The sequence below is a fragment of the Diadema setosum genome, chromosome 2 (assembly GCF_964275005.1).
Source record: "Diadema setosum chromosome 2, eeDiaSeto1, whole genome shotgun sequence".
Lineage (NCBI taxonomy): Eukaryota > Metazoa > Echinodermata > Echinoidea > Diadematoida > Diadematidae > Diadema > Diadema setosum.
The window spans coordinates 34,895,429-34,913,249 of NC_092686.1; the positions used below are offsets into that span (position 1 = coordinate 34,895,429).

At 39.6% G+C, this 17,821-nt stretch overlaps 1 protein-coding gene across 1 annotated transcript in view; it reads left to right on the top strand.

The window, feature by feature from the left end:
- Window positions 1-17,821, top strand: part of LOC140244440 (cilia- and flagella-associated protein 54-like) — a 65,836-nt gene that overhangs the window by 13,430 nt on the left and 34,585 nt on the right. The window contains exons 10-27 of the mRNA XM_072324081.1: window positions 1,632-1,833; window positions 2,417-2,628; window positions 3,476-3,641; window positions 4,746-4,819; window positions 5,459-5,593; window positions 5,959-6,100; window positions 6,814-6,888; window positions 7,521-7,797; window positions 8,419-8,809; window positions 9,398-9,553; window positions 11,551-11,727; window positions 12,154-12,246; window positions 13,025-13,207; window positions 13,697-13,839; window positions 14,957-15,104; window positions 15,362-15,517; window positions 16,430-16,630; window positions 17,417-17,612. Of these exons, the coding sequence (XP_072180182.1) occupies window positions 1,632-1,833; window positions 2,417-2,628; window positions 3,476-3,641; window positions 4,746-4,819; window positions 5,459-5,593; window positions 5,959-6,100; window positions 6,814-6,888; window positions 7,521-7,797; window positions 8,419-8,809; window positions 9,398-9,553; window positions 11,551-11,727; window positions 12,154-12,246; window positions 13,025-13,207; window positions 13,697-13,839; window positions 14,957-15,104; window positions 15,362-15,517; window positions 16,430-16,630; window positions 17,417-17,612 (3,127 nt within the window). The remainder of the gene's footprint in view (window positions 1-1,631; window positions 1,834-2,416; window positions 2,629-3,475; window positions 3,642-4,745; window positions 4,820-5,458; window positions 5,594-5,958; window positions 6,101-6,813; window positions 6,889-7,520; window positions 7,798-8,418; window positions 8,810-9,397; window positions 9,554-11,550; window positions 11,728-12,153; window positions 12,247-13,024; window positions 13,208-13,696; window positions 13,840-14,956; window positions 15,105-15,361; window positions 15,518-16,429; window positions 16,631-17,416; window positions 17,613-17,821) is intronic.

Below are 17,821 nucleotides of genomic sequence, written 5' to 3' on the forward strand. Positions count from 1 at the left end.
TGCACACTTGCAGCAAAGGTTCGTGCACTATCAAAGCAAGTGTTTGTGTACTCAGTACGAGACACCTATTGGTTAAAAATAATGCATCTAGTATTCCATGCATAATTTTTGGATGCATGATTTTCGGGCTCTCGTCTATGGCAAGCCAAAAGGATCTGCATCCAGTAAATTTGCCATCGGGTAACATGATTGAAAAAATTATTCATTCTATAACATAGATCATACACTTGTCTTTTTGTGCGTAAGTGCACGTAATGCAGTTACAATGGAATTTATCCTCAACCAACTCAGCTTCGCCTCATTGGTTAAACATTCCATAGTTACCTCATGCACACAATTTTCCGACTGACGCACTCAGACCTGTGCATCATTTATATACTGTAAAAGTGGGAATTTTTGCAAAATTTTTCATGGTCAGTTGGGTAGAATGCATTTTGTGTGTTTTTAATTCGGCGGAATCAAAAGAATAAAATATTACTCATTACAAGCAAAGACACTAATGCGCTTATATTTTTGTGTTGGTTTCATGTTGCACAAAAGTTCCACTTTTACAGCATATTCATTATTTTTTACTTTGGTGATTTCCAATTGATGTGGAATTTACACTTCGCTATCAATATTATTGCTTACCCTGCTTTATACCATCAACATTCAGCTGTAGTGCACATAAGCTTTGCATAACTCTTGAGGTGCTATTAAACATACTTGTATAATATATGCATTGCAGGTTGGTAAGATAAAGATCAAGCAAAAGGAATACAGTGAAGAGGTGTAAGCATATGCCTATGCATCACAAACCTGCTTCAGTGTTTTAGTTTGCTACTATGTCTGATGCAGTACACTGAAGAGATGGCAGTTGATATATCTCATACTTGTATATATGCATCATAACTGGCTGGAACTGCTGAGCATTGTCAACATTGCCTATGACATACGACACATCTTAAAATTCTGCATTATGCTGTAAGATGAAATTATGCCTTGCAAATTTGATGCATTATGTTTTGGTGAGTGAACTACTTGCTCTCAATTCTTATTCTCATTGTTACTCCTCTAATATATATATATATATTTTTTTTTTTAATGCACTATATTAGCCTTTGTAAGTCTTGAGTAAATAAACAATATGTGCTGATATTCTGACATTTTTTTCCTCGAATCTCTGTATACCAGTGGAGAATCACATTATATGTAGAGGTGCTATGCAGTTTTATCTTTGCGTGTTCTCTGCTTCTTTGTATTGCGTGACTTTTGCAATGATACAGTGTATGTATGTTTTCTTTTGTGCATTTTTGTGGGTCTTTGATACTTTTTTCTTCTCATTTTCCACTCTTAAATGATGTTTACTCTCGTGTATGCTGATAACAGTTTCACATACACTGTATATTTGACTTTTCATTTGTGGCACCATGATCTGGACATTTTGGCTTCCATTTTCTTTTTCTTTCTTTTTTTTTTTTTTCCAGATGAATATTTTGAGAACAATATAAGTGTTTGGTTTGCTCTCTGTATAATTTTGCCATCAAATCTATAGTAGCAAGGGATATCTAATCTTATTTGCTAGGCATATAACCTTTTAGTGTCTGCTCTTTAAAAAATGATACCAACTTTATTCGTCGTGCCAACTACAGATTCCCTGGCCCCGAACACCTGTGGAGAAGCTTCTGTCTGACATGTTTGAGGGCAGCGCAGCCCAGTTCCTGGCCATCTTGGAGACCCTGGCCGACAGCACCCGCCGTACCCTGCTGACCAGTCCGGCCGCCCCGGACACCGAGGACTACATCCTTGACACCTTCTCCGAGCTCTTCTTTGCTGGGATGGAGATCATTTCTGGTATGATGCAAGTCCAGACTATGTTTTAATGTTGTGGTGCGTGTGCATGTTCGTATGTGTGTCGTGGCTTTGCAAAATTTCTTCAACATTTCTGTTCTCCACAAACCATCACTGCTGTCTTAACTGTGGAACTACTACCTGTTCTTGGCTTTGAATTACAATTGTGCAATTAGTGTGACATTTCATCAAGCATTTTGTCAGATATTTTTTCGACACATCTGCTCTCAGCCAATCAGAAGCGAGGATTTCAGTAACTTTAGACAGTCTGTCAGAAAAGAAAAGAAAAAATGTCTGACAAAACACTTGACAAAATGCCTCTAGCTGTAAATGTCTCAAATTCAAACTTGGTTCAGCTATGGGCATTGTACAGTCAGTGTCAGTGCAGTTGCTATTATGTATGATATGTAATCCAGTTCTGTAATTTGTAAATGACGGGCTGTTAGATGAGATAATTAATGTGGCATGGACTTATCACAAAGAAAGTGAAATATTGCAGAGAGTATGGCATCAAGATCGGCAGTACATTTGATGAAGTAAGTGCCCACTGTGTATCAAACTTTCACCTATACATTCATGCCCAAAGGCGGGGGAGGAAACCGCCCACGCAACCCTCAGTCGGTCAACGACATCAATCTGTCGGGAGTTGTCCTGGACCGCTCCCTCATCGAGCTGGCTGCAGCTGCTGAGGATGGCATCCACATTTCGGCTGTGGTGCGGTTCATCAAGTGGGCCTACAACTATGAGCAGTGGGAGGTGTACGAGGCTCTTGTTCATCCTACAGTGGACTTCTTGAAGGTAGGCAGTCACTTACCTTTTTTTATAAGAAACTTTTTTTTTTTAAGTTACAGGAAAATAAGAAAATCTGTGTAAAAACTAAAGAGAAGAAGAAAAAGGTGAACTTTGTGTACGTGTGTGTAATTTCATACTTTGAAATTGTCTGACTTAGATGTTATGATTTTGAGAAGAGTACATGTATAATGTTTCATCGTCATTATTATAATCTCTTTTTTTTTGGGGGGGGGGGTTGTGGTAATGCATGACTGTCACGATGAGATCTTGTCTGCTTTCCTTCTGTGTTAATTTCAAAGAAGAGGACATGCATCCTTAGTTCATACGTAAATTTGCATCATAATCACTCCTACTATGCCATGCAGAACTGCATTGTACATTAGTTTGCTTATTAAATTGATGTTGATACGGGAACACACACCACATGATGTTTGTAAAGATTCGCTTGTGCAGCTCACTGTGTCTTTGATAGTGTAAGATTAGAAAAGAAAGAAAGGATAAGTTATAGCAATTATGCTATGTTGTGTGACTTTGTTTCCAACGTACAGTAAAGTGTGGCAATAAAAGAACAGCAATCAGGGCAAAAATGTTATAGTAATGCAGTGTTCTCAAGAGAGGGATAAATGAATGTATCGATTGTGTAAGATTGCATTTGCATATTTTTTTTTTTCAGTGTGAAAAGTTAAAAGCCAAAGAAATTAGCAATGTAACAACCATCCTGTATCTGCTTGTTCTCTTGAAATAAATGAATGAACGTTTCCCCTTGCATCTGGTCATTGAATGACAGCATGTATTCAAAAGACATTGGTCACAATGCCGCTAATCCCTAAACCTCTGTTCCCCCTGCCATCAGAGTCAGTCCAACAACCGATACACCCATGAGCTTCTGTCCCTGGAGATCCTGCAGGCCATGGAGCCACTCAACCCCAACCGCAAGTCCAAGAAGTCTCACTCGCAGGTTGATGAGACCAGCCAGGGAGAGCACCCAGCCCTACCACTTCCCCAGGCAGCTGGAGGAGGTGAGATGCAGTGATGCCCCTCAAGGGATATCTCACTGAGCGGTGAATTTTTGTGAACGTAGAAATTTTAGTGAATTTTAGGTTTTATCAGGGTTCATAGACAGTTGTAATCAAATTTGTAAACAGATTTTATTTTTGCATGGAGTCTTTTTTTTGTTGCAAAGAAATTTTGAACATGTTCAAAATTTCTTTGCGACAAGTTGTGACAATAAAAACTGTTGGCGAGAATGAAAACGATTTGTGAATTTGATTTCAACGGGTAACAAAGTTGATTGCAACTGTTTATGAATCCGACCGAAACCTAAGATTTGCTACGCGCTTGCAACCATTCGCCACTCAGTGAGATATCGTTTGAAGTGTCCGCCTAACTGTGATTGAATGCTGATGTGACATTTGTTAACCCTGTCTGTGCACAAGCACTTTACAGCTAAACTGAATTGCCAAGCAGACAAAGCTTTTTTTTTCTCTATCAGCATTCAGTAATCCATCCAGACTTGACCTACATTGTATGTAGTAGAGTTGGTAAGCCCATTCAGGTGTGGCAATGTGCCTTAGTCCCACTGGAAGGGGATGATGACACAGTAGGGATTAAGGGGATTAAGTAATCTCCATTCAGTCACAATTAGTTTCCAGACATGTGTGCTAATCAGTGAAGAAAGCTCTCTAGCATGGATGCCATTTGGCGAACAAATGACACTAAAGGTTAAGACTACAGCAAGAATGGTAACAGAGGGAAGGCAGAGAATCAAGCAAATTTGTTATCATTATTTTTTTTTAAAGGTGAATTATCTTCTTAACATGTTTTCCTTTATGTAATACGGTTAAGTTGTTTTCATGCAGATTATTTGCTCTGCTTTTTTCATGTGCATAAGTGTGGAACTTCAAACAGCGAGTTTATTGATTTTGAGCAATTTAACATTGTGAAAGTTTTGATAGTGGAAGAATTTTGAGCTTGCACAAAAGTAATGTTTAAAATAAAAGAATTATACGCCAGCAGTGTGGAATTTGTGCATGTGTCAAAAAAAATATTTTCATGCTTGTGAAAATGCCTCAACTAGAGACAAGAATGCAACACACTTTTTCATGCTGATTTGACAGGCCAAGGATCAGTCTCCATGCAAGATCACTGGGTCCATCTGGCTGAGGTCTTACAGTCTTGCTCCAAAGATCTCTTAGCTGTAAGTGAATTCTTAGTTTATTTGTTTGTTTGCTTTTACACAAATGAAAATTAAGGCAATACCTTGCATGCTTGTTTATGTGTATTCAATATTTTGTGTTAAGTCAATGTGGTCTGAAGAAATGAAAATGTAATTAATGTAATACAAGTATGAAAAGTTTGTCTAAATCAGCACTGGTATGTATAGACACATAGTGTATTTAATATGTTTGTGTAGTATCAGGCAAATTTAATGTATATTCCCATCATGTAACATTGAAAATGTGCGATGAATCAAATACTTTCAGGAATTTCTTCACAGTATGTGCTTATCAGCATGTCATATTATGTGCATACTTTGAATTATTAATACACAACACTCACTAGCTTGACTCTTCAGTCTTGTAACACCTGTGATTATGTATTGCACATTTCTATGAATACTGTAACAAGGAAGAATTTACAGTGTATTTGTAAGCCGTGATTTGCATAAAAGAGAACCCACTGTCATCCAATCCAAATGATCAGAGCAGCTTTTTATATGACTGTAATGATTGGTGTTTGGTCAAATGATTTGTTCCTTTGTCATCTGCATTTTTTTTTTTTGTCTCATTCATGTGATAAATGCTGACATAGCTCTCTGTCCATTACACCACACCAGGAGTCAGTGGATCTGGACATGGTGGTGGATGCTACCCTCTTCCTGTGGGGACGGGTCAAGTCTGTCTTCCAGCGAGTCCAGACGGGGGCTTCCGACAGTGGCAAGTACCTGCAGAGACTGGACAATCCAAGTAAGGTAATGATAGCCAGATAAGTTTCTTTTGCATCGTTGGAATAGATAATACATTGGTTTATGTTGCAGCTCCTCTCCCTTAATGAAATCATTAGAATTGTGAATTTTGTTTGTTTGTTTCTTATACGGGCAGCTAGCTAATAGCAATGGGAAGACCATTTCATTAGTACAAAATAAAAAAGTATATTTGAAGTGCATTTGATCAGTGTAGATCAGTGTAGGTCATTCATCAGATGTTACAAAATGGAAGAGTTTATTATTTTTTCTGTTGTTGTTGGTATTGTTTTTGTTTGTACATTCCACTTTCCTGCAATGAGTAAAAGTAACAACCCTCTCTCCCTCCCCCTCCCACCCCCCCCCCAAACCAGTGGGTTCACATACTGAGTGTCCTACATGAGGTTGTGTACTGGTGCGGCATTGCTGACGTTGACCCTGGACTCACAGCTGAGGTTGGGATCAGACTGGCCCTGGTCTTAGAGAGTCAGGCCACCACTGAGATGAAGGAAAATGGTGAGACTTACAGAGAAACATGGATCATTGTAGTTAGGATAAACATGAGAACAAAATAAATGATACCGTATATGGCATATATTTTGCAGTGATGACTGATTGTCGTAAAGCTAACATCATGCCAAAATACTACCTCCCATACCACACAGAATATATTGCTGTCTACATGGTGAGATGTCACTTGGCTTCTTGTAGAGGGATAAATGAAATATTCCTCATTTTCTCACCAAGTGCTTGATTGTGCAGTCAACCATTTGCGACAATGTTTCACTAGTCCAGATTCGTAGAATATTGTATAGCATGGGCAATAGACATGAGTTGATATGAGTACATGAGGCTCTCTGTTTCCAGTGTGCAATTTGTAAGGTAAGCATACAAAAGTTAAACTCAATGCATACCTATATGTGGTGGTGTCTGTTGCTTGAATAATGCATTAAAGCCAGACAAAAATTCTAGTTACTGTGAATTTATAGAATTGCTTGTTTTGAGGGCAAGGTTTGTTAGCCATATGGACACAGAGGTAGTGCACATGTGTACATTGTTTTGTCTTTTGTCAAGTTAAAGTACAGATTGTACTAAATCTGAGTATCTGGATTTCTCTTTGCTGGGGTAAGATATGAGAGCCAAACCATAGTTGATTTAAGTGTGAAGAGGATGTTTTGTTTTTATCTAATAATGAGTTGTCTTTTTTGCCCCCATACTGCCCACTGTAGCCAAGGCCAGAGGTGTGTCTGCTGAGGAACGTCAGAGTCTGGATGATGAGGGGGCCATGTCTCCCTACCCCAAAGGTGAGATCACTGCAGATTACTATGATCTTAATTAGCAGGGATGATCACACCAGGCTTTGTCAAGATCACTGTGAGAAATGGCTACATTGAATTTGAGGTTACAGTAGCAGAAAATGAAAGATTCCTCATTCATGATTGTATCATTGAGCAGACAAGTCACAAGTAATGAACATGATAAGGTAGATATGAAATTGATTTCATTCTAGTGCTTTTGAATCATCAAAATTCTCACTGAGATATTTTCTGACGTTGTGACCATGACACAGTTAATAGGACCCGTTTGGATGCTGTTGCCATTAAAAAAGTGAAAATAAACAGTACCATGGCATATTGGAAGGGTTCTTCTTGCGCTTGACCTGACAAGCCATTTAGGGAAAATAGGTTGATGTAGTCATATACTCTGTACATTGCTTTGAGAGCTTGGGTGGCACCTTCAGTTTGTAGACCGTCACCATTTTTTGCCATAATTAAGCATTATAAAATCTTGTGTGTCCATAATGTAAAAAAAAAAAAAAAAAAAAAAAAAAAAAAATCATCCATATCTCCCTTTAGAGTTAAAGATGGTAAGGGCATATGTGAATAGAAATACACTGTTTAACAGAAAAGTGCACTGGTATCGACTTTCGTCCCAGAATCACCCTACCGGAGCGTGCTTGGGAGTGAGGGGCGGGGCACCCACATGGGGCGAGCCAGCGGCATCACCCTCTACGCTGCCTCCATCCTCCAGCAGGGACCCAGGGAGCAGTTACTCCTGGCCCGCGAGATTCTGGAGAGGGCGCTGCAGGGCGTCTCCTTCGCCAGGACCGCTGTGGCTCTGACAGACGGAAAGTCCATCGCCGATGTCAGTTGGGTCAAGGTACATCTGGTGTCTGCCATTCATTACCTATTTCTCCCAAGTCTCCTTCAGTGGTAGTCATCTGATTAATCTGAAGGGCATTAAACTTTTGATATACAGGCTAAACTGAATTCTGCTCTCTTTTGTCATAGGCCTGCACACAATTCATTTTTCCAAGCACATTACATGAATGAAGGCAAGTGTAACCCGTTCAGGATGGGCTGATTTTGCTACAACATGCATTTCCCATAAACGCCTGCCCGAGTATACTTGGGATTAGTCTTCAATGGGTTAACCCTTACCTGTGCGAAGGCTAGAGCTGGATGATAGCAACTTTTCTGCCAATTTGACATTTATACAGTCTTTGTTGGCTGTGACTATTCAGATCTCATTTTTGTTTTTTAACTCCAACTCACTTGGTGGTAACTACAAACTGAGTTCAGTTAAAAATCTGTCTTACTTTATGGTAAGTTTGTATCTACAGTGCACATATTTGAATTTTTTTTTCAATTTTGAAGCCTTAGATGAAACAAAATTGCCTTAGGTAAATTCCTTCTGCATCCAGTGTTTGTTTGTTTGTTGGTTTGTTTTTAATGGATTGATAATAGTAAAAGCAATGAATATCAAAAAGTTTAGGGGGATAAATTTGGAAACAATATTTGTCATATGAAATGGAGATTGGTTCTTCATGGTAGTCTTTTCCACATAGAGTATTTCACTGCAAAGCATGTCCACTCTTCACAGGACCTTGTGTGCGCTGATGACGACAAGGATGCAACCAAACCCTCAGCCCCTGATGCCACCCAGCCTCCAGCGCCGCCCCCTAGTACTGCCCAGCAGCCAAACATAGATCCTCCTCCATCCACTGCTGCTGCCGCTGCCCCGCCCAAGGATAAGGAGGAGAATCCTGACGGGGTCCACAATACCATTATGGATCTGCACCTGGAGCTGCTGTACATGTACCACAGGGTGTGTCTGAAGCTGGCCGGCACCCTGGGCTCCAGGGAGCGCAAGGGGTCGAGCAAGGGTTCCATCAAGAGTGGCGGGCCTGGCAGTAGGATGTCCGGCTCCAAAATGTCCAAAATGGTGAGTGCCTCGATAGAGTTGGAATCCAGTTGGATGCCTGCAAATGTGCACTCAAAAACTTCGACAAAAAAAAATTTTGAAGGACCAACCTTGACATTTGTTGTGTCATCACTCTGCACCAAATTGACAAAATGTTGCTCTGGATTCATAAACTTTGAATTAAAAAATGTAATTCTTAAGAAATGTTTTCAGTTGATATACATATCAGTCCACTGGTGAAATAACTGCTAGTCTGAAGAAAGAGGCATGTACACATTTCATATAGTAGTCTGCACTTTAATGAGAAGACAGAATCATTGGAGTAGGAAATGGTTTTGAATACAGTGATCACTTGGAGGAGATTTTCATCAAGGCTTTGGATGAGGTTTAAATTCAAGTTCTTTGTAGTAACTGTTAGGCTAAAATCTGTTGTCACTATGATTTGCATGAATTATATTGTGTAAATCCATGTGCCTGTCCTGACATACTTTGTCATGAAGATATCAAGATATTTCTTATTTCTTTTCATTGGTGCTGTTTTTCTTCTTGAATGATTGTAGCTCAGATTTAGGTTCACCTTGTGAAATCTTCTATGTTCTTATTTTACAGAATGAGTTTGACAGCATGGCTATAGACACAGTGGAGGAACTGCTGGATTTCTGTGACAAGAATCTGCTATCCAAGGCTCTCTTCTCCATGCAACAGGCTCTCCAGGCCACGGACAAGGACACTGACCCCAGCCAGAAACAGAAGCAGCTGCTGCAGGTAAAAGTGAAGCGGCCATATTGCATTGCTCGTAAAAACAATCAAGGTGGTGCTTATTCACTGAAATTAGGACAAGCAATTACAACAGTCAGTAAATTGTTGTTGGGGTGTGGAATCCTAGCAGTTCATTTACCTTGCTAGGGTTGTGACATCAAGATTAAAAGAGAAGGCACTGTTTTGCTAATGAGTGAAGAAATATAGTAATGGTTCTTTAATTCTGATCCATAGTATCAATCAAATACCGTATTCGCCGGCGCAAAGGCCACAGCGCCGTATAAGCCGCACCCCCGATTTTTGCAACGCAAAAAAAAAATACTGAAAAGAAACATGAAAACCTGATGCTTGAAGACGAATGATGAAGACACTTTACGGTAAAAAAATACTTAAATTTTCACGGAAATAAACAAGTGGGTACCATACAAAATACGATGTTCTCGCACACATTAATATTGTCACACACGTAGATACATCGTTCAATCGAAAAACTCGAACAAAAACTCACCTCCAAATTTTTGCCAATGAGGTAATAACTTAACAAAAATGAACAAAACACGCTCAAAAGTACGATTGTACTCTGAAAATAATGAGTAATGATACAAAAGCAAAAGAGAGAAAAAGAGGGAAAGGGACAGGAGGAAATCTAACGCTAGAGAACATACACCACAGGTGTGCGAGTTGCTAGTCGATCGAGTCACATTGTAATAGCATAGACAGGTGGTATTGTCTGTATACATGCAAGTCTGTAGACAGATACATTGTAATATAGTAGACAGGTATTCATGTAATAGACAGGTGGTTGTCTGTACAGTCTATAGACAGTTACATTGTAAAATAGTAGACAGGTATTCATGTAATAGACAGGTAATCATGTATAGACAGGTACTACGGTACATTGTCATAGACAGGTTCATTGTAATAGACAGTTAATCACGTAATAGACAGGTTCTGACAAACACTTTATTACTCATTATTAGTTAGCACAGCGCTACGCTTTGAGCTTAAAGGTCCAGTTTACCTTTGGGAGCAGTGATTTCAAAAATTTTCAAGATATCATATTTGATGCATATGTGTAGGTCTGTTGTATCATAAAACATCCTACCATATGAAATATTTGCAATAAAACCTAAAATATAAGGAGATATCAGGGTTTTTCTCAATAAACCGTAACTGTATACGGTTTAGTCTGGAAATTTTTTTATTATAACTATTGTTCACATTTTGTGTATTGAACAACACTTAACATCGATTATACGGATTCAAATTTTGACAGTGGTTGTTTCTATCCCTAACTCACATGTTAGAACTATTTTATAGCACTAATGCTTTCATCTGCAAATGGTAAATTATGCCTTTAAGTTTTATTTTTGCCTCATCAAAATTTCATAGAAAAGACAAAGAGGACATACTGATGAGGAACAAACACGGAATGCAGCTTTGCTTGTAAGATTTATATACCGGTATTCATATCATCGGGGGATGGTTGCCTCCTTGGTTGCCTATTGTGTAGTCCCATACATGCATAAATGTGTTAGTTTTTACTCCCGATTTGCCAGGTTGCAGAGACCAATTTTGATTTTGCCGCCAGATAGGCCGCACCCCGACTTTTCACTTTTATTTTTCTGAAAAATACTGCGGCCTATACGCCGGCGAATACGGTACATAAAAGTTCAGGAAGTAGGGATGAACATGTGTGTGTTACCTTAAAAATCAAAACTTTTGTGTGATTAACATTTCATGCTGGATCAAGGTCATTGGAATTTTGCAAATAATTTTGCATATACGGAATTTCTATTTTAATGTCTCTCAAAAATTTTCCTATGTTCATGTCTTTTGCACTGATGTAGTAGAGCAAATCATTTCATGCATAGGCTACAGTATGCAGTCAGAATTACTGAGAATGTTTGTGACAAAAGTTGGATCACATTTTCAACCAGGAGCAGAATTGATTTGATGACATCATTGACCAGTAAATCTTGTATGTATTTCCAACATGACAGGATGCTATGAACTACATCACCAAGGCCCAAGATCAGGAGTTGAAGCTGTACAACAACAATGCTGTGGAGAAGACCGGGCCAGCGAGAGATGGGGGAGTTCCCCCAGCCCCGTTACTAGTGTGTCGGACTGACAATAGCATGGTTTTCAAACCGGCCCCCTTCAACCCTCCTCAAAAGGTAATCAAGTACTTCTCTTGATTTGGTCCTCACTTATGAACCACAAGGCTTGTTGATGAACAAGGTTTTGATTGCGTTAGTCTGCTGCTGGGAAACTTTTGAATGTTCCTAAAGTGTGAGGGCTGTGATCGACAGCATACAAATGCAAAAATACTGTTGTGATGCTATATTTAGTTTTGATGGACTGTATGTATTCACACAGAATAACAGCAGTAGATAGATTGTATGTGCAATGTTGTCTTACATGTTATTTTTCAGTAGTCAAAACTAAAAGAGAGCTGTAGTGTATTATGGGATGCAATGTGTAACATGATAAAACATAGATGAGATACTTTCCACTTGTGATTATATCTTGATTTCAAATATATTTCACCCTGTGGTTTGTTTATGTTGTCTTATATATTGACCAGTTTTGTATCGTGTCAGGTTGCCTGGTATCGCCTGTTTGCCCGCACATCATCCGGCAGCAACGTGAAGGTCAGACTGAATGACTATAACCTACCCGGCACAGGGGAAGAGGTTTGTAATTCTTATTCTTATTATTCTTATTATTTATTCGGCAATTCAACAAACAATACAATCTTTTATACCATCTTACAGAGAGCATTGCACTTATCGATCCAGACACCAAGTGCACATCAGTTTGACTTTATACGTGATACTCAAAGATAATCCCTCTTGCATCTCCCAGAAGCTATACTAGGAGAAACTACACAATACATAGTTGTGGGGAGGTGCTGTGGTGATGATCTCTTATATATGGCAAAAGGTTGCGCAGTGCAAGCAAAGGCTAGATACATATCGATGTATTTTAAGAGTAAGAGATCCAGTTGAAGGCTGCAAAGTTTTGAAAATGATCAATGAGGAGAGCATACAAAGCATAAATTATGTTGCAAGAAATAGCTTGATGGACCAGATACAGATCTGATTCAGTATTTCATGCCTCCCGTAATAATAATATCTGCTGTGGTAAGCAAGCCACAGTTGATGTACTACACCGAGTATGTTGGTGGTTAGAATGTCACAAGTGCAATGATACCTATAAGACTGTTTTGTGAGGAAAGTCGAATTCTGTAACAAATTCTCTTGATGAAGTTTTTTTTTTTAATGTTCAATGTTCCATGCTGTTCCAGCTCCAGATTACACTGCAAACTCTTTGTTTGATAAGGTAAGCCCTATTCTGTTCATAGAGAATGGCCACTAAAATATGTCCTTGGGTCGCACATACATTGGGCTGTTTGTTTGTGTTATTGAAACGGTGAGCAAATCTTGATGCATATTGTGCCGCATCCCCTAGATTCCAGCCTATGACTGCGAGCTTTGCGTGTCTGGTCTGAGGGTCAACCAGCGCTACGTGTTTGCCGTGGCAGCCTACACAGCTGACGGCCAGCTGATTGGGGACTCCATAGGGGACACTAGCCGTCCTGTCCTGGCCTCACACCCCCTGCCTGTCCTTATGACTTGGGCTTTCCTCAGTCAGGTCAGAAAAACCAGATTTCTTTGATATGTTTTCTTCTTGTCAGTATTTTTCAATATCTTTGTTGTTCATCACAATAAATAATATCAAAGTTTCATTTGATACAATAAATCTTGTGTTCTAACTTTGATCCTAGTTGTTACACAGTCACATACTCTTTTGGAGCAGTAAAGACTCAAATTGAACACATTTGACAATCTATCAATCAGCAACCACACAATGCAAGATCTAAGATCACTTTGACTCCTGAGCGAATAGAATCATCGAAGAAGACTTCAAAACTTGATGTTGCATTTAACCTGTTAAGGATGAGTCCTGTGTATACTCGGGCAAGTGTGTATGGGAAATGCGTGTTGTAGCAAAATCAGTCTGTCCTCAATGGGTTAAGCTTTTCTTCTATTCTTCAGGTCTTGATGTATCTTACTCAGCTAGCCTACTGCCTCGTAATATCAGATAAATACTCATCTCTTTTAATATGTCTACCCCTGTCAGGCTGCCTACCAGGTTGGTTGCTATGACATTGGTCTGACGGCCAGCATGGTGCTCTGGGACCACTTTGTGGCCCCCATCCCTCCTCCCCAGTCTGAGATACGCGGCGAGTCGGCCCGAGAGGACTACAATATTGTCCTCAGACAGTATGTATCACATAGTGCAGTTCTCATACAGTAGTTATTGATCTCGATGGTAGTAGTAGTATAATTGTTATAATCAGTAGTGGTGGTGGTGATAGTAGTAGAAGTAGTAGTAGTAGTAGCAGTAGTAGTAGTAGTAGTAGCAGTAGTAGTAGCAGTAGTAGTAGTAGTAGTAGTAGTAGTAGTAGCAGTAGTAGTTACGTAGTAGTAGTAGTCGTCGTGGTAGTAGTAGTAGTAGTGGTAGTGATGGTTGTAGTAGTAGTAGTAGTAGTAGTAGTAGTAGTAGTAGTAGTAGTAGTAGTAGTAGTAGTAGTAGTAGTAGTAGTACAGTTGAACCTCTCTTATCCGGCCTCCCTTTATCTGGATCTCTCTATTATACGGACGCAATCTCGCCGTGATTTTTTTTTTTTTTTTAATAATTACGGGAGGAAAGGGGGATTCCCAACTCCTTGAGAACTCCTACACAAACACACATGAATTACATATTACTTCCAACATTAACATACACCTCTATTTTGGGGTCTGTTACTGAGTGTAACAATGAAAAGTTTGCAGTATACACATTACTACATGTGGTACTACATGGGCTACATCAGTACATGTGTATGTAAAAGCATTGAGTCTCCCGTATCCGGCCAAATCCCTTATCCGGATGAGCCCCGGTCCCGACTTGTCCGGATACGAGAGGTTCAACTGTAGTAGTATGTAGTAGCAGTAGTAGTAGTAGTAGTTATCAGTAGTAGTAGTAGTAGTAGTAGTAGTAGTAGTAGTAGTTGTCGTAGTAGTCGTTGTCATAGTAGAAGTGGTAGTGATGGTAGGTATAGTAGTAATACTAGAATAGTAGGAGAAGTAGTGGTAGTTTTGGTTGTTGTCTTTTGAATATAGGATGACAAATGGCTGTGTCACAAATTCTTGTATAGATTGTGATGTTAACAATCAAAGAAAGGAGAACTCTAACATCTCCGTATTCAAAGAAAAGCTTCCAAATCACATCAATTCAATATTGATTTATGATTCACATTACCCATCAGTTCAAAGAGAGAAGATATTTGATATTTTTCCCCAAGCAGTGAAACACATTTCAAAATCCTTTCATTGGTGACATGTTGTGTTCTTTCAGGCTGAATCCCAAGACGGCCAGTGTCGCGTCTCCGCTGCTTCTCCGCATGTTCCTCAGCAGCATCTTCATCAACGTGGACATTGCCATGAGGGATGGTAGCATCTACTGCACCAAGCTGTGTGACAGCGGGCCGTACTACAAGGGGCAGGTGAGTTCCTCTCTACCATGGAATGCCACCTTTTGGATTACCCATGCCCGTTTATGATTATTAGCATCCTTCGAGTCATATACCTGCATATATGTTTCATGTTCAAGGAAAGGCATGTGTGTAGAGATGAGATCATCTCAAGATGTAAAGCAAATATGCAATGGTCTGAATTAGCCTAGATTATTGTTGGAGTTGATGTGAAGTTAACATAACATCATTGTTCCATTTGGTTGTTTTTTATTTTCTTTTTCCATCAGACCCAGCGACTAGCCAACTGTGAGCGGATGCTGGTGGCCATCGAGCTGGCCGGCTGGCTGAATGAGACCACCATGGCCTTGCAGGCTGTGGTCCAGTGCTACGGCTTGCTGGCTCCTCTCATTCACTATAAGATCCCATCCATTCCTGTTGTCCAGGTATGTGGGTTTTGAGATGGTTGTGAATGTACAAATTGTATGCTTAATTGTCCCATTTACTAACATCTTGCAGATCAAATAATCTTAAATCAGCCTTTTAGCAGTGACTCCATGTGCAGATTTGTAAGATAAACTTCTGTTAGAGCTTTCATGATTGACACCAAAGTTTGTTTGAACAAATATAATCAAATGAATCACACATCTTAACCAGTTAAGGACGAGTCCCGAGTCTACTCGGGCAAGTGTCTGTGGGAAACGCGTTTTGTGGCAAAATCAGCCCGTCTTCAACGAGTCAAAAGTGATTTCACAAGTACCTCTAATTTTTTTTTTTAGTATTCCTTGACTGTCTTTATACTTCGCTGAGTGTTCAAGCCTTTAGCTGGATACTCGCACATTTATTTATTCATTTCATTTATTCTTATATTCATTAAGTGAAGATATATTGAAACAGCAAAATACAGTTCAAATGAATACTCTTTTAAAGCATGAATACAGTGAACAGAGTGGTCAGTGACACGCTGCTGTTGGAGTAACAAAGGAATGGAGAGAAAAGTGATGGGGTCTGTATAAAAGTAAGCTTGTGTAATATTGCAGGTCCCAAGAAATCATCGGTGATAACGATAAATTAGCACCTGATTATCCATGTGGATTCTGTAAGTAAGTTTCATATTCCATCTGAGCTATTTCAAGCCATAGTGATCTTAAAACTGTATTATGTAGGTATGATCCTCCACAGATTAAGGCAACTGATTTTATGTGTTGACTTTCAAACCCTTGCAAGCACTGGTGTTACTGTGAACAACAAAGCACCTGATGTAATGCTTGTATTATATAGACAGAAAGTCAATATCCAGCTGGCCACATTGCACACTCTTGTTTGGTTCTTTCCTCCAACTGTCCTCCATTCTCCAGGTGCTGATGCAGTGCTTTGCTGTGCTGCAGGAGATTCCCAGCAGCATGAGACAGCGTCGGCACCAGTCTGTGTCCGACAGCCTGCACCACATGATCGCCACCATCACCTTCCACCTGGCCAAGGTCCTCCGCACCTGGAAGCAGAAATCGCTCACCAACCACATCATCGACGTTGGCAAGAAGATGTTGGTTGTGGAGAAGGTATCATTTTTGGCATGTGTGGCACACTTTGACTTCTGTCTTCTGGGCTATTGTCTTCTTTAGTGAAAATGCTAACAATATATAAAAATCAGTATTTTATCCTATCACAGCTGAAAGAAAGTTGTGTAGTTCTGTTGAAAGGAATATCATGATGCCTTCTAAATAAACATCTATCCATGGTGGTATTACATAATGTAGGCTTCCAAGCATGATTGGACAGATGATATTATGTTCATGGTAAACTTCAAGACCACAGAAACTGTTGATGTAACTTTGTGGCACATGAAAATCATTTCTGATGTGATACATGACACTACAGATATTTTCACTTGTGATTTAACACACACTCTCAATCCTTGTGCCTCTTGCTATACTTTAGCATCATTCATAAAACTGACAAATACTGCTTGATCAGATGTCCCGCTAAGTTTTTCATATATATCAATTTCAAAACTAATTGGAATATTTTTATACCACTCTCTTTCAACAAACATTGTCTTTACCAAATTTACATACATTCTGGTCCACCTGTGCATGCTAGTTTGGATAATAGTTGACTTATGTATTCTCAGCAGCCTTTCGTCTAGTTATGTCTCTTGTAACATATGACCTAGACCTCTGCATAGAAAATGTCGGGTGAGAATGAGAAGGGCATTAAGTTGCCACTAAACCCATAGTGGTCGAGGCAACTTAACGCCCTTCTCATTCTCAGCCGATGAGATGAGAACCTGGATTAAAATATAATGTCCTTTGTTAGATTAGAGTCTTGACTTTTCACTTTGATAGGAGCCTGAGAAAGGAGGCAAGGCGGACGGCACCAACATCGACTTCATTGAGGATGGCGAGGGAGGAGCTGCAGGCAATGTCCAACCCAAGAAGAAGCGGGGCAAGCGGGCAGGACAACCGGCCCTCGCTCTTGAAGGCATCAAGAATGAGGAGCTGAGTGCCCTGGAGGCTCACATGCTGCGACTGTCAAGACTGGGTAGGAAATGAAAATCCGCTCTCCTTTCCTCGGCGAGCAACAATTGATTCAGTTTGGCTGAAAATTGTTTGTTCTTTCAGAAGTGATTAACTTTTAGAGGAGGATGCCAGATTATTTTTGTGATACATTTATAAGTTATGCCTTATTTTTATGTTGCTCATCTTTATTTCAGAAACGATATATGTAAGTGATAATTAATCAGTATCTAC